We start from the raw sequence: 16,628 nt of genomic DNA on the forward strand, positions 1-16,628 counted from the left end.
AATTATGTCAGTGTCAATAATTTACTGTTATGTATATATGTACTACGCTAAATATAGCACGCATTGCTTATACTATAATTTAATTTGCTATAAATTTCAATAATAGTATCGATATATTAAAATTTGTTATCTCGATGTACTACAATTTTTGTATCTCTTCCAAGTCTCTGTAAGCTACAGTAAAACAACAATGCAACAATTACCTTTAATTTTGGATCGTCGGTAGGTGTAAGTCTAGCTTCAAAGTGCGCGCTCTCGCCCTCGCGAAGGCCATCGATGTTGCTCAAAGGTACAGTGAACACAGGTGCCTTTCCTCGTTCCTCTACGATCTTTTCGTCTTTAGTGCGAATCATCGAGTCCTCCAAAGTCTGAATCTTCTCCAATCCACCTTCCATTCCTTTAGGAAGCTGACTTTCCAAAATGAGACTCGATTTGGAATAACATTTCAAGGTCGCCTTAGTCGTATCTTCTCCATACTTATTGAAAGCTCTGCACTCGTAAACTCCAGAATTCTCTTCGTAACAGTACAATATATCCAAAATGACAATGCCAAAGTCGTGGAAGGTTCTGTATCTGTGTCCATGAGGTAATTTCTTTCCATTGTAATACCACTCGACTTTTAGATCTGGATCATTTACAGGAGTCAGTCTAGCTTCGAAGTGAGCGGATTGTCCTTCAACCAATTTCGTGATGTCAGAAATTTGCGTGATGAATTTAGGTGGCTCTGCAACTGGAGTCGTTGGCGTGGCAGGTTGTTCACCACCATAACTCTCCAGTTCTCTGATTCTAGCGAGAGAATCTGGTTGTAACGAATCAAGATATACTCCGCTCTTTCCAAAGCATTTCAGAGTTGCTTTAGTGTAATCTTCGCCATATTTGTTGCTAGCCTTGCATACGTACTCTCCAGTATCGTGGGCCATCACGCCAGCGATATCCATCACAACAAATCCAAAATCGGATACCATCTTGAATCTGGACGAGTGTCTCAAAGGTTGGCCATTGTGGAACCATTCTACTTTCATATGAGGATCTCCAACTGGAATTAAAGTACACTCGAAGTGAGCAGACTGGCCATCCTTTAGACCTTCCAGCGATTGAATATGAGTTGTAAATTTGGGTTTCTGTCCTTTCGATTTATCTACGCATTCTAATTCCACACTGATCTCGGCACGGCCCCATTTGTTGGTAGCCCTGCAAGAGTAGGTGCCAGAGTCCTCTATCTTGGTTCCAAGAACCTCGAGAACCACCATTCCAAAGGCATAGACTGTTCTTATGCGATGACTGGCGTCCAGGACCTTGCCATTGTAGAACCACTCGACTACCATAGTTTGGTCACTAGTTGGCGTGAGCGAAGCTTCGAAGTGAGCGATTTCTCCTTCGGATAGGTTAGTCAGGTTCTCGAATTGAGATGTGAACACAGGTGGATGACCTTCTTCACTCTCTGGTGGAGCTCCTTCCTGTCGTTTCAGCGATTCTTCGAGGTCCTGGATTGCTTCCAAACCCTCCTTACCTTTGGGATGCTGCGATCTCTCGATGATATTCTCCTTGGTCGTACAGTAGATCGTTGTTGAAGTGAAAGCTTCTCCAGCTTTGTTGTATGCCTTGCAAGTGTAAATTCCAGAATCACGGTCATAGACATCTGTCAAGTCCAAAGTGACGAATCCAAAGTCGCTGGTCATCTTAAACCTGGATCCATGTTCCAGAGCTTTTCCATTGAAGTACCACTCGATCTTCAAGTTTGGATCGTCCTTGGGCTCTACCTGACCCTCCAAATGAAGAGGTTCAGACTCGCCCAATTTGAATTCCGGCTGCAAGGGCACTGTCCAGATCGGTTTAGGATATTCTTGTTCTGGTCCAGCGTCTGGCCTCCTATATTTCGACAAATAAGCATCTTCAGCTTCTTTGACTTTTTCCAAGCCAGCCTCTCCTTGAGGATGCTGCGTCTGCAGATAGATGTTCTGTTTGCTGGTGCATTTGAGAGTTCCTGACGTCTGAGCTGATCCCTTCGAATTGGTAGCCTTAACAATGACTACTCCAGAATCTTCTTCATAAGCATGAGTAATGTCCAAAGCTACATAACCAAAGTCATAAGTCGACTTGAATCTTGCTCCAGTTGGAAGAGGTTTACCATTGATGAACCATTCGATCTTCATCGTGGGATCTTTTGATGGCTCAACGTTACATTCAAAGTGCACATTGTCACCTTCTACGCATTCAACGTTGTTCAGATGAGTGATGAACACTGGTTCCTCGTAAATAGGTTCTGGTTGTTCTGTTGAGGTGACATGAGGTTGCTCTAAGGCGTCGATCTTTGGAAGAGCATCGGGATGAAGAGTGTCGCCAAGTAACCAATGACGATCGACGATCTTCAAACTGCAAGTAGACACAGCCTCTCCAAGTAAGTTCGTGGCTTTACAAGTGTAAATGGCGGAATCGTCGGGTCTTAAACCATTGATAGATAGTGTAACAAGGCCAAAATCGAAGGTACTACGAAGTCTGGTTCCAGTTTGAAGAGCCACTCCGTTTTTGAACCACTCAACGCGAAGGTTTGGATCTGCTCTTGGCTCTACTTGAGCTTCCAAGTATACATGTTGACCTTCCACGAGTCTGTCGTGGCTTTCGAGGTGTTTGGTGAAGACTGGAGCCTGTTGAGGCGTCGTGTCGACGAACATTTCCGGTACTTTGTTCATCTCCGCTTCTTTCAGCTGGATCTTCTGCCAAGCATCTGGTTGAAGACTTTCGGCATCGATAGCTGAGCGCGCTTTCACTTTCAGGGAAATCGAGGAAACTGCCTCGCCGGATTTGTTGATGGCTTTGCAAGTGTATACACCGGAATCCTCCGAGATTACTTTCAGGATGTCCAGGGTCACGTAGCCGAAATCATGACTCACGTGGAACCGAGATCCTGTTGAAAACGTTAAACATTGTGTGAAGTGAAAATTACGTTATGGTTACAGGTCATTTGATCATGTATCATAGGTGAACGATGGTTCAGATCAGATTTGAGATAGATCTTTATTACAAAACACGGAATTTAGGAAGAGACAAATTAAGAATACTGTATAGAAACGAAAGTGAAATATTTTGAAATTAACTAACTGAATACGAAAGTTTCCAGGTTTAGATTTTGGATGGAGCTTTAAATTTTTCAACTATTGAATTCCTTAATTTCAAAACTATTTAAATCTCTAAATTTTCGAAAATAGGAGAATTAATAATAATAATAAGAATAATGATATTTATTGTAGTTATAATGAAATTCGTTAAAATATGTGATTATATTTTATCAGTTTGCGTAAGAGACCTACCCATTTTTAGTTCGACTCCATTGATGTACCACTCGAATCTCAAACTGGCATCGCCAACTGGAACGACTCTGCATTCGTATCTAGCCATCTGGCCTTCCCAAAGTTCCGTGGGTCCAGTCAACAATTGTGTGAAGATAGGTTTATCGAATACCTTCTCCGGTTCTTCAGGACGACTTGGTCCTTTATCAGCTTCAAGTTGGGCGATCTTACGTTGCGCTTCAGGGTGTTGGGTGTCCAATTGAATGCTAGCTTTACCTAAATATGAGAAATAGCAGACGATAATTAACGCAAGTGTCAGCTTTGATGAAAACACATATTGGCAGGGGTCAAGTATCGATACTAACTCTTGATCTTCATCGAAGCAGTAGTAACTGCTTCACCGAGTGGGTTGGACGCACGGCACATGTACACGCCTTCGTCTTCTTCTCTCACGTGGGAGATGTCCAACGAGACGTAGCCGAAATCATGGACTTTGGTGATTCTTGAACCTGGATAATTCAGAGATAACACGCGTTATTACTCGAATTCCCAAATTTTTCAACTCTGAAACCTTCGAACTTCTAAAACTTCAATTTCTGAACTGGGGATCCTTCAAATTCTTTCGACCTCTTAAACTCTCAAATTTTCTGATAATCGAACGACGCTCAAAGTACTACTTTTCTAAACTTTCTAATTCTGGGATTTTCTATCGAATCTATTAAATTTTCAAATTGCCAAATTTTCCAATATCTAAATTCCCAGATTTTTAAATTTTCCAATACTCCAATTTCCGTATGTTTCAGCTTTAATTTTCTAAACTTTCGCGCACAGAAATTTCCAAATTTCTAAATTTTCGTATTGCCAAACTTTAGAATCTCCAAATTTCTAAATTTTCGAGTTATTAAATATAAGTAAACAAATGCATACGATCAAGTACTTACTAGTCTCAAGTGGGATTTCGTTCCTGAACCATTCAACCTTCAACGTTGGATCTCCTACAGGAATCAATCTGCACTCGAAGTGAGCAGTGTGCCCTTCGGGAATAGCGTCGATATTTTGCAACGGTTGAGTAAAGACTGGTCTTTGCCTAGTTTGCGGTTCTGGTACGTCTGGTCTCTTCCAAGGCTGTTGAGCTTCCAATTCACGAATCTTGTCCATTCCTTCAGGACGTTGCGAGTCCAGAATAATGCTGTCCCTTGGAATAACCCTCAACTCTATCGAGGATACGCATTGGCCTAGAGCATTGATAGCTCGTACGGAATATTCTCCTGCGTCTTCGGGAACAGCATGGCCGATATCAAGAGCCACATATCCAAAGTCAAAGGTCACGTGGAACCTAGAGGCAGATGGAAGCGGCTTGCCATTGTGGAAGAATTCGATCCTCAAGTTGGCGTCGTGGAGAGGCTCAACTTGGCACTCGAAATGGGCTGTTTGTCCTTCGTATACTTCGGTGGTACCCTAAATAAAATTTTACAATTCGATAAATAAACATTTCGAGTATAAAAGAACATTTGAAATTTTATGATATACATAACGTTAAACGGTTGTGCTTTTATAATAGTATTCGTGTTCTTATAATGATAATGCAAATGTTTTGGGTTCTATGAAAAATGTTTCAATTATTTGATGGAAAATATTCCAAAAATTAACGACTTTATAATATACAAGATATTAAACGTTTCTAATTTTATAACAGATAATGATATTGTAAAATTTAGAGACTCTGCAAATTTACATTAATTACGTACAGAAAAACATTGAAAATTTTATATTACGTATAATATTAAATTTTCTGTTTTTAATAACAAATTACAAAATTTGCAATTCTATGCTACAGAGAATATCAACAAAATATAAATTTTTATAATGAGGAAAATATCTAGGATTTGAAATTATATAAATTCCTATGAATTCTTTACCCTGAGTTCAGTGACGAATCTTGGTGGTGTCACTGGTGGTTCTTCGACTTCTAAGCGGGCTGGACGTCCTTGAGCCTCGAGTTCACGAATCTTCTCGAGGCCATCTGGATGTTGAGTGTCTAGGAGAATACTGCGGCGAGCTATGGAACAAATTTCATATTAAAAATATTTTTCTCAAAGATACCAATAAATATGTACGAAAATATAAATTACTATTCTGGTTTATCCATCGATTATTCTCTTTTATTATCAGCTCAAGGTTTATTTTCTATTCCTTCAAAAGTGACACGTCGACTACAATTACGAACTTTCGGTCTCGTACAAATATTACAAAATTCATCTTTTCTCCTACGATATCTATTGTCTCTAAAATCCATCTCCGATTTTCTTCTCGATTCTAAATAATCTTCGTTTTTATCATTACGAATAGTGCTCTTATAACGGTTCCTTTCACATAAACAGTTTTTGTGTATTTTACTAGAATCCATAAATTGTTTGCCTCGTCTAGAGTTCGTGAAAGAAAACGAACTAAATCTAGGTTTTACAGCCGATAGATTTCCTCTTGGAAAATTCGAAAGCGGAGACGATACTCTTTTTCTCTGATAGTGTTCGAACTTGTCAATTTCTTTTAGAGGTTTCCATGGGGGAAAACGAGGAAGGTGGTAACGTTTGTCTTTTGCTAAGAATTCGAGTAATTTCTAGTTAGAAACTGATGTTAGAATCTTTACTTAAATAAAAACAAAATAAAAGAATTAAATAGAAAAGGTAAAAAATATTCAATTAAATCGCGTTATATTTGAAACCTATCAATTCTAATTTCCTCCTTCTTATCGTACTCGTTACGAAAGCTTGAATTTTAAATCGAACCACTTACAGCCAACTTTGATGGTGCAGGTGTTGACAGCCTCGCCAGCTAAATTGGTAGCCTTGCACATGTAGGTACCAGAATCTTCGGCATATGTATAAAGAATATCAAGAGCCACATAACCGAAGTCGTGTGTTTTGCGGAAGCGATGTCCTGTTCTTACAGCAACTCCATTTACGAACCTGTATTACAACGTTCAATTCGACCAAATTAAACGTCAGCTTTGTATTAATTAGACTTAAACATTTAACATCAGTAGATTTTGATCGCAACAAGATACAGAGTAAGAATAGAAACACACCCGAACCAGCTGGCAGCTGAAACGTGCAACACAACAAAAATCGCAAGAAGACTAAAAAGGAAACACCCAATAGACCTCATAAAAGATATAACTTAGAAAAAACGAAGCTGGCACCCCGCTGGGGGTAGCCACCCACATGCTATATTTATTTTTATTTTATTTTTTTTTTTCTTCACCAATAAGATATAACACTTTACCAAATGTCCATAAGGACAAATTGTAAAATAACCAAAATAAAAAAAAAAAAAAAGTAGACTTTGGATTTTTATGCAATTCTATACTTTTGTTAATACTGTCAAATGAAATGCAATCTACATAATGATTTATTTCTTTCATTAAACGTTATTTAAACAAGCACTTCGCTTGGAGAATATTTTTTATATTATGTGGATTTTGTACATTTTTGCTTTTTTAGATGCTTCAGAAGTGCATAAAATTCAGCAGTTAAAATTTAATTAGAGTTGCATTGCGCGTTAATGAAATTCAATAAATTCTAATTGATCGATTTCGTTACCATTCTATCTTTAGATTTGGGTCGTTGATGGGTTCGACGCGGCATTCCAAGTGAGCGTGTTCGCCCTCCTTTAGATCCAGGTTGTTCAATGGCGTAAGGAAAACAGGCTTCTGGTGTACAACCTCTTTTTCAATCTCTTGCTTCACTTCTACAGTCTCTAGCTCGCGAATCTTCTGCAAACGCTGAGCGTCTAACGTGTCCAAATATAGGCCTTGTTTCGCTGTTTGAAAGAATAGGCAGCTGTTTATTCGTCGTTCTTTTCAAATGAATTTTTACGCAAATACCGAGCAACTTGTAAATTTTGATATAAGTCGAAAGGTTATAACATTTGTTCCATATTCGAGATTGTCAAATGTCTAGTAATTCCTAAGATTTGCATCTATAGTAACAAAAATCTGTAGAGAAATTCTCTAGATAATATTATTATCTCGATGGAAAATTAATCTAAAATCTAAAGAAATCCTAAGGCTACTGTCACATAAGTTTTTTAAAGTGTAAAATATTTTCCAATCTTCAAATACTGTTTGCTAGCTTTCTAAATCTACCACATCGTGATATATAAATTTTTCAATTATAAACACCACTCATTAATTTCCAAAATTCTCAACAACAGCAAAACAATGTTCCAATTTCTTAAATTTCTTAATCTATAAAATTCTATTCCCAAATATCCTAAACTTCTCAATCCGCAAAATATTATCTCCCGATATCTTAAATTTGTTAATTTAGAAAATACTATCCCTCAATATCGTAAATTGTTTAATCCGCAAAAAGCTTGTTCCAAACATCTTTAAACACTTACAGTCAACGCTGATGACGCAAGTGGTAACAGCCTCGCCAACAGCGTTCCTCGCCTTGCACATGTAAGTTCCAGAGTCTTCCGGATAGGCGTAAAGAATATCGAGAGCCACGTAACCAAAGTCATAGGTAGTCTTGAATTTATGTCCTTGAGGAATCGGTCTGCCATCTCTGTACCATTCAACCACCATAGTGGGATCGTTGACAGGCGTTAGAGTCGCCTCGAGATGGGCGCTTTTGCCTTCAGGAAGATGTTCGATGTTCTTCAATGGACGACCGAATTTCGGTTTCTCAGCGATGATCAAGTCCTCTTCATCTACGCGTTTATAACGCGAGTCGTCTTCTAGGTACTGTATTTTCTTCAGGGCACTTTCGTGTTGAGTTTCGCGAATAATCGAGGAGCGAGCTGCAACGTGGCATTTATGCAATTACCCATTCCCTTTTTTATATTAATTTCGCTTGGAGGACAGAAGGGTCGAGAATAATCGTAGAGATCGTTCTTTTCTCGTCTTTCGTGGACATAGAAATGTACAAGAGGTGTAAACGAGTAAAGAATAAATATAAAACAATGGGTAGAAAACAAGGATGAAACATCCAGAAAAGGGTGGTAATTCACTGTGTGTACAATTTACAAAAGCGGAACTACGTATTTAAGCGACGAAGAACTAGAAGCGTTGGAAAAACAGGGTGTCTACAGGGTGTTACACAAAGTGCTTGGTTACATCCACCTGCTGTCCCCGTGCGTGATTTCAACGTGGGCGTTCGTAGAAGTATCGCTCTTTCCATTGTAACTTCATAGTTATTCGTTTTATAAATCACTTTGAAAGTCAGGAATATTTTTGAAGGTTCGAGAAAGCTGTTAAAAATACTTTTAGTCGGAGAACAAGTACCTTTAAAACTTTCTGTATACAGAATATGATAATCGTTTACTACGATATAATTTCAGCTCGTTCTTAACACCTTCGATACAGTTTCAACATTATTGTTATCTATATTCGTGACTATACTATTTTTTCTTTTGTATTTTTCAACGATTTAACACCTTTTCCAGGCATCTTTGAAGCAGAAGCAAATAAAAAAAGATTTTTTCAATGTTCCTCACGAAGGATAAGAATCGTATAAATCCTCCTCCTCCGCTGAAGCGACAACCCTTAATCGACATCGAATAATTTCTATACGATCACATTAATGTACATTATCGCATATTACCATACCGATATTAACTTGCAGTAACGGTAAATTAATTTAAGAAACGATCACGATACTTCTACCCCGCCACCCTCGACTTACACAGCATGGAAAATCCTCGAGGGAGATCCTCGTCTCTGTTTCACCCTCGATTACTTACATTTCACGTCAAGATTAATCGAGCTCTTCGCCGATCCCAGTCTATTGGTGGCCTGGCAGGTATAGGTGCCAGAATCTTCAGCATATACCGTGAGCACGTCCAACGCAGCGAATCCAAAGTCACAAGTCGTTCTGTACCTGTGACCGGTGGATAATGGTTTTCCATTGTGGAACCATTCCACCTTCATAGTTGGATCGGGATAGGGTTCGATACGGCACTCATAGTGTGCGCTTTGTCCCTCGACCAAACTGGTAGGTCCGTTTAGTTGGACCGTGAACGATGGTTTCTCCTTTACCACGATCTCTTCTTCTTCGCGTCGTTGATACCTGCTGGTGTCCTCCAGCGCCTGGATCTTCGACAACGCGCTCTCGTGCTGCGACTCGAATTGCAGGGCCGCCTTGGCTGTGTTCGGGAATAGGTTTGTCAGTGTGTCGTTGTACACGTGTCGTGAATAGCGGTGACATGTTCGATCGAGGTGAAAATGAGCTATGGATACTTTTAGTGTTTCTTTCTTTTTTTTCATTTTTTAGGACGACTTTTTTGCGGTGGATGTTATATCGGGCGTTGGATCGTCTTTGGTGTAATGTAGGCTGATGTTTGATTTCGATGGGAGGATTAATCCCTTTGCTACTGAGTCTGAATTTGTTTGACTTTGTTTGAGAGTGACAACATCTTTGATGGAATTGTTTGTTCGATCGTTGATGTACATAATTCACGTTTAACGGAATTATTGATCATTAACATGGTATAAATTTGCGCCAGGGAAATTAAAATCGAGGTATATGAGAATATACTGCACGGAGGGAAATAGATTTCTATTTAGGTATTTTAGAAAATTGCATAGAAACGTAATATGTAGAATGAAACTTGAAATGTATTGGAAAGTGTTGTTAAGAACTACTGTTTATTTATTTATTATAGTAAAGTATAGTTGAAGTGAATTTTTCGTAGCAAAAAGATCAACTCTAACTAATCATTGTTCAGTCATAGTTTCATCTTAATAAAATATTTCGAAAGATATTAAATATTTGGTATAAAATATGAAGATATAAGATACGAGTCAGTAAAAAAGCAAGGTACTATATTAAAAAATGTTTTGTACGTGATCGATACGAAACGTCTATAAAAATTATAATCCCAATGTGTGATCAACGATGATGTATGTGAAATAATTGTTAAGAAAACTCAGCTGCGGCCAAGAATAAAAGATCTTCTTCTGCATTTCTTCGCGAATTTCGTAGTACAAAAAAGTATATTCATGGAAGCGTCCAAAAAAGTTCTACCAACACTTCACCAAAAAAAAAAAAAAAAAAAAAAAGAAAAAGAAAAAGTAGGAAAAATCGCTACACACAAAAATACAAAAATATCTACGTGTAAGCAGCTGCTTCTACACGTTTTGAAAGCTACATTATAGCTTATGAGAAGCGGTACCGAAATCGAAGCCTCATTTTCAAAATGATTTTCTGTTCTGCGCACAATCTATACTCACACTGGACGAAAAGTGTCGCTGATGTTACAGCCTCTCCAAGATCATTTACTGCACGGCAAGTGTAGGTACCTGAGTCTTCAGGGTTCACGTATTTCATGTTTAGAGCGACGTATCCGAAATCGTGCATCGTTGTCACGCGATTGGCTATAGAAAAAATAGTAATTTATTTCATTTACGATAGATTCATTGTTTGAGTGAAATTCGGATGTAATTTAAATCTTAATAAAGTAAAGCAAAGCAAAAATTAGGAATTTTTAACGAAATTTTTAAGGTATAGAAAAATAAGTAATTATCAATTTCATCTATTGCAATGTAACTTATTGTAAATTAAAAACTTTAAAAGATCTTTCGAAATTGGAATATGCAGGGAAAATGTATTGCGGGATTAATATTCTAAAATTTATTTTGAGATAACACGGAGAAGAATTGTCAATTTAATTCGTTGCAGTTTATTGCGTTTATTGTCGGGTTAGAAAATTGAAGTATCTGCCAAAATTAGAATACGCGTGGAAAAATGAATTTTGAAATTATAATACGTTGGAACGTAACTTACAAGCTGCTATCGGAACTCCATTTCGCAGCCATTCGACTTTGAGCTTTGAATCGCCAACAGGTATCACTCGAGCTTCGAAATGAGCCGCTTGATTTTCAGCGACTTTCAGGTCCTTGATCGGCATCGTGAAAACTGGTGCTTGAGTAACGATTTCCTCGGTCGTAGTTTTACGTTGGTATCTCGAGGTATCCTCCAAGTAATGAAGACGTTGAAGTGTCTCTTCATTTTGGCTTTCCGTGTAAATTGACTTTTTCGCTGTGCGGTAAAATAAGAAAATGAATACCTCAGTTACGAACGTCAGGTAAAAAGTTCGAGTAAAAGCAACACGTTATCAAATCTTTTATTTCATTAATTTCTTGAGATTTATTAACATATATATGACTTATTTGTTTAATTTAAGCATATTTCGCATTATAGCGGATAAATATTCTTGAGTTATATGAAGTGGTCTCTACGTGACTAGGTATATGTTTTTGTGCTTCATGACTATTTTATATATTTATCTGACTTTCTGTTTTTCATAAAAGTGTCCCAAAGTTCAAATCCATTGCAGTTACTTTAATTTTAATAATTAGATCTTCTTTTGAAAATTTATTTTTTAAAGTTACCACCGATAGAATTTTGTAAAAAAAAAAATTTATATACTGCAAAATTTTTCACGCACTTGACTTATAAATATAAATTTTTCCAAATTCCGTGATTTCTAATTCACGTTCCATATTTAAATCATCATCACGCAAATTCCATAAGATAAATTACGTAAATTTCCTAATTTAAATTTTATATACTACTAATGTTTATTAGTAGTTTAAGTAAATTCTAAATTGATTAACTAATTAAATAATTAGTATAAATTAAATACTAAATTTTCTAATTTAATACTATAAATTTTACATCATAATATTATTAAAATACATTTAAACTTCTTTATTTTTTTATGATAAAATTATAAAATTATAAAGAATTATAAAGAAAATACTGTAAATTTTACGTCATAATATTATTAAAATACATTTAAACTTTTTTATTTTTTTATGATAAAATTATAAAATCATAAAGAATTCATATACATTTTATTAACTTCAACGAAGCATTTCAAAATCAAAAGCTAACAAAGAAAGAAGGGGGGACTTACAGTGCACAACTGCAGTTGCAGATGTAATCGCCTCTCCTATGATATTCTTCGCTCGGCAGGTGTAAGTACCAGAGTCTTCAGGATAGGCGTACATGATATCCAAGGCCACGAAACCAAAGCTATTAGTCTCGACGAATCTTGAGCCAGCTTTCACAGGCTTATTATTATGGAACCATTCGACTTTCATCGTTACATCAGACACAGGGATCAATCTGCACTCGAAGTGTGCTCTTTGACCTTCTTTGATCTCCACGTTGTTCAAGGAGGTGGTGAAAATTGGAGCTTGAGTGGTTGTTTCCTCGATATCTTCTCGGCGTTGGTATCTCGATCTATCTTCGAGGTAATGAATTTGTTCCAGGCCAATCTCGTTTTGAGTGTCTGTCAGAACTTGTGCGGTTGATCGACAAGTTAGAGTACAAGACACTTCGTCGCTGCCAACCAGATTGACAGCGCGACACGTGTAGGTACCCGAGTCCTCGGCGATTAGGTCGATTACATCCAGAGCAACGTAGCCAAAATCGTGGATTGGACGGAATCGGTGTCCTAAAATTAAGAAATTATATCTTGAGTTAGAAAAAATAAGAATATAAGAAGAAAAACATTCTTTTTATCGCAGAATTTGATAAAGAGTCCGACACTACTCTGCTGCTGTCCGCGAAAGTTTGGATCCATTGGGTTGGCAACTAAGTGATTGAGGATTTTGTCAATACCATCTAATGACAAAATCCGCAATCACCTAGTTACCGTCATAAAAGATATAACTTAGAAAACACGAAGCTGGCATCCCGCTGAGGGTAGCCACCCACGTGCTATATTTATTTTATTTTATTTTTTTTATTTACCAATGAGATATAACACTTTACCAAATGTCCTTCAGAACAAATTGTAAAAACCAAAATAAAATAAAAAAAAAACTTAGTTATCAACACAAATATATGTAATTTGGTAGGTGCAATGGCTAGTTTCTACCTCTAAATTCTTACAGGTCATCAAGCGTTTAGATCATTGATAAACGTAGACTAATATTTCTATGAAGTCCATCTACAAATTCAAAATCTTAAAATTTCACTGCTTAAAATATTATTAAGAAACTTCATTTACCTATTGTAACCGGACGACCGTTCTTGAACCATTCAACTTTCAAGTTGGAGTCCGTTACAGGTTCCAGTTTGCACTCGAAATGAGCGTGTTGTCCTTCACGAAGATTCTCTTGATTTTTCGGAGCCGTGATGAATCTCGGCTTAACATTGACCACTTCGTCAACCAGTTCCTGTCTCTTGTATCTGGAAGCATCTTCCAGGTATTGTATTCTTTCCAAACCTTCAGGATGTTGAGACTCCAGGAGTAAATCTTTCTTGGCGTGTACTCTCACTGAACAGGAAGTGACGGCTTCTCCCAGTTGATTTCTAGCTTGGCAGGTGTACACGCCTGAATCTTCAGGATAAACGCCCAAGATGTCAAGGGCGACGTAGTCGAATTCGTAAGATGGTCTGAATCTGTGGCCAGTCTTCACTGGTCTGCCATTGACGAACCATTCCACTTTCATGCTGGCATCGCCAACTGGCTGAAGACGACACTCGAGGTGAACGTTGGTCAGTTCCACCGTTTCGATGTTGTGCAGAGGACGAGTGAACTGCGGGGGCTGCATCACTGTCACTTCTTCTTGCTGGGTCTTGCGATATCTGCGCGTTGAAACATAAGTTTATATGACTATCATGACAATAATAAAGGCTTTATATCGTAGTATACTTGATACTTGATACTCGGTAATTCTGCTTTTGCGAATTTCGAAATTTTATCGCCCACAAACGTAATTACTGTTTGTTACGTCGGCCGACTCTCTACCTAGACCAGGCCACACACCGAGGGCAGGATGGCAGCCAGATGTCCGCACATCCTTACTGCGTACCCTCAAGATTCTCAAGGACCGACCATAAATCTCAGAAAATTTTAGCTAAAGTCTTTCAGATCGAACAAAGATCTTTTTACGAAAGCGTTTTCTAAGGTTTATGGTTTGTTTCGGGAAAACACGTGAAAGTTAGTTTTTCACACGTGGGATGCTTCCTACTACCAACTTTCTATCGAGGGCGGCTAAGACCCTTCCTAGTCCGCCAACAGTCTTAATAGCCAATCAGAAACAATGTCTATTACCCTCACTTTTCCGACCAAAAATGTCATTAACAAATCCGATGGTCTCGTGCGCTAGACACACCCTTCTCTAGCTCTCCGACACAGCATCGTCACTTTCTTTTCGTCGTTAGAACAGTCAACAAGTCTGTAACGAGTTCTACCCTTAAATCAAAGTACTACTTCTTTCACGTCGTTGTAGCAGTCAAAACGTCTGTGACGGGTTTCTTACTTATCTTGTACCGACGCATCAGTGTAACTATTCATCTTTACAAAACTGCTGGAATAAACGATATTATATACATATTAACACAGCGTATAGTCAACTTAACCACCCCTATTATCGTAACAGAAATAAGGGGATCGATCAGTTCGTGGCGTCGATTGTTTAATCGCAACGGGAATTTACGACTTTCGTTGACGTGCCTTCTCGCGATCGCGTCTCTCCGCGAACGGTCGTAACACTGTCAACACCTTAAGAAATGTGTAAGTAATTTCCATGGGTTTACGTACGTCGAAGGAAGTTTTTAGAAATAATCGTAAATTAGCTTTCAATTTATAGAGTTGAGTAGTATGTTTTCCGAGCCACTCGTGTAATACATCATAAAAGATATAACTTAGAAAAAACGAAGCTGGCACCTCGCTGGGGGTAGCCACCCGCATGCTATATTTATTTTTATTTTATTTTTTTTCACCAATAAGATATAACACTTTACCAAATGTCCATAAGGACAAATTGTAAAAAACCAAAATAAAATAAAAAAAAAAACTCGTGTAATACACATTTTTTAGAATTCAAATCTGAGACCCAATTCGATTGTTCAACGAAAGAAGACTATTTGATATTGTTTTATTAGAAAGTAAGGAATTGTAGAAGCACGTAAGCATTGAAACTAAATGAAATTTAAAGTAAATCTAAAAATTCAGTTTAACTTCTCGTAAAAAGTATTCGAGTCTAGAAAAGGGAAGAAGTTTGAATTTCCAATTGATGTTCGACCAAATCGCTTTCTAGAAATCTTCGCATAGATTTTGGTCTTGTGATGCTCTTAACGCTAACCTAACTTCTATCTACACATAATACAAATTTAAATATACCAATACAGATGGACTAAATTATATTTAAACTGTTAGGACGAAAATAAATAAACATTCGTATATATACAGACGTATCTTCGTCCCATTGAAAGAGAACGTTAAATTCGCCAAAAATATCTACATATTTTTAGCGCTCTTAAAAGCAGAAATTCCATACCTCATTTTATAGTTCTACTATAAATTCCATAAAATATTACAAACCTGGATGAATCTTCCAGCATTTGAATCTGTTCGAGCGATTGCTCGTGCTGAGTTTCGGTAACAACATCGGACTTTCCGATTACTCTGACGCAGGCTGAGGTATGTGCAGTGCCAAGATGATTGGTAGCTCTGACAGTATATTCGCCAGAGTCGAGGATAGTCGAATGCACGATGTCCAAAGCGACGAAACCAAAATCGTAGTAAGTTCTAAATCTGGAGCCAACGGTAACTGGACGACCATTTTGGAACCATTCGACTCTCATCGTTGGATCGCCCATAGGTTCCAAACGGCATTCCAAATGAATGTTCTTGCCCTCGCTCACAGGTTTAGGATCGCTCAATGGCTGCACGAATATTGGCTTTGATTTTGAAATTTCCTCGATGTGATATTGAGGCTCGACGAATTTCGATTCTTCGAGACGCTGAGTCTTCTCGTAGGAAGTGCGATGCATACTGCTGGTATCGACGCTTGAGCGTGCTATTATTAAAAAAATAAGATTATATTATGGTTTGGTAGAATATATATTTGATACTATATAGTTCTACTATATATTGCATTTAACATTCTATACTTCTGCTATATATGCTATATCTAATATTCTACGATACTATTGTATAAATCTATGACTAATATTATAAAATTTAACGTTGGAAATTTTATATAAATTTTGATACTTTTTTTAAGTACTATAAAGTAATTCCCTGTTTCAATTGTTTTCCGAAATTCAAGATAAAAGTTGTTGGAAATTCGAGACTGCGATAGAACTATTTTATTATCTTCGCGAAGAAAGAACAAAATTGTCTATAAGAATAAATTGTTTAGAGGTAGTTTATTTAATAAAATAAAATAAAACAATAGGTAATTATATAATACACATCGAAAGAAGACTTCAAGCGACTCTAAATATACCTAAGCATAACTAAACCGAAGATACTATTTCATCAAAGAATTGAAAAATCTCATTAAAACATAACTAGAACGAATATGCGTCCATT

The 16,628-nt window shown here is 37.4% G+C and overlaps 1 protein-coding gene across 2 annotated transcripts in view; it reads right to left on the reverse strand.

Moving 5' to 3' along the window:
• LOC132904734 (titin) overlaps positions 1 to 16,628 on the reverse strand; it is a 239,841-nt gene that overhangs the window by 91,130 nt on the left and 132,083 nt on the right. For both annotated transcript variants that reach the window (XM_060955452.1, XM_060955451.1), the window contains 14 exons: positions 15,633 to 16,110; positions 13,311 to 13,891; positions 12,210 to 12,752; positions 11,075 to 11,329; positions 10,522 to 10,665; positions 9,033 to 9,434; positions 7,689 to 8,090; positions 6,887 to 7,106; positions 6,081 to 6,253; positions 5,207 to 5,346; positions 4,229 to 4,745; positions 3,653 to 3,796; positions 3,309 to 3,563; positions 204 to 2,905 (listed from right to left, as the gene is read on the reverse strand). In XM_060955452.1, coding sequence (XP_060811435.1) covers positions 204 to 2,905; positions 3,309 to 3,563; positions 3,653 to 3,796; positions 4,229 to 4,745; positions 5,207 to 5,346; positions 6,081 to 6,253; positions 6,887 to 7,106; positions 7,689 to 8,090; positions 9,033 to 9,434; positions 10,522 to 10,665; positions 11,075 to 11,329; positions 12,210 to 12,752; positions 13,311 to 13,891; positions 15,633 to 16,110 — 6,956 coding nt within the window. The remainder of the gene's footprint in view (positions 1 to 203; positions 2,906 to 3,308; positions 3,564 to 3,652; positions 3,797 to 4,228; positions 4,746 to 5,206; positions 5,347 to 6,080; positions 6,254 to 6,886; positions 7,107 to 7,688; positions 8,091 to 9,032; positions 9,435 to 10,521; positions 10,666 to 11,074; positions 11,330 to 12,209; positions 12,753 to 13,310; positions 13,892 to 15,632; positions 16,111 to 16,628) is intronic.

The sequence above is a fragment of the Bombus pascuorum genome, chromosome 2, assembly GCF_905332965.1.
Source record: "Bombus pascuorum chromosome 2, iyBomPasc1.1, whole genome shotgun sequence".
Taxonomy (NCBI): domain Eukaryota; kingdom Metazoa; phylum Arthropoda; class Insecta; order Hymenoptera; family Apidae; genus Bombus; species Bombus pascuorum.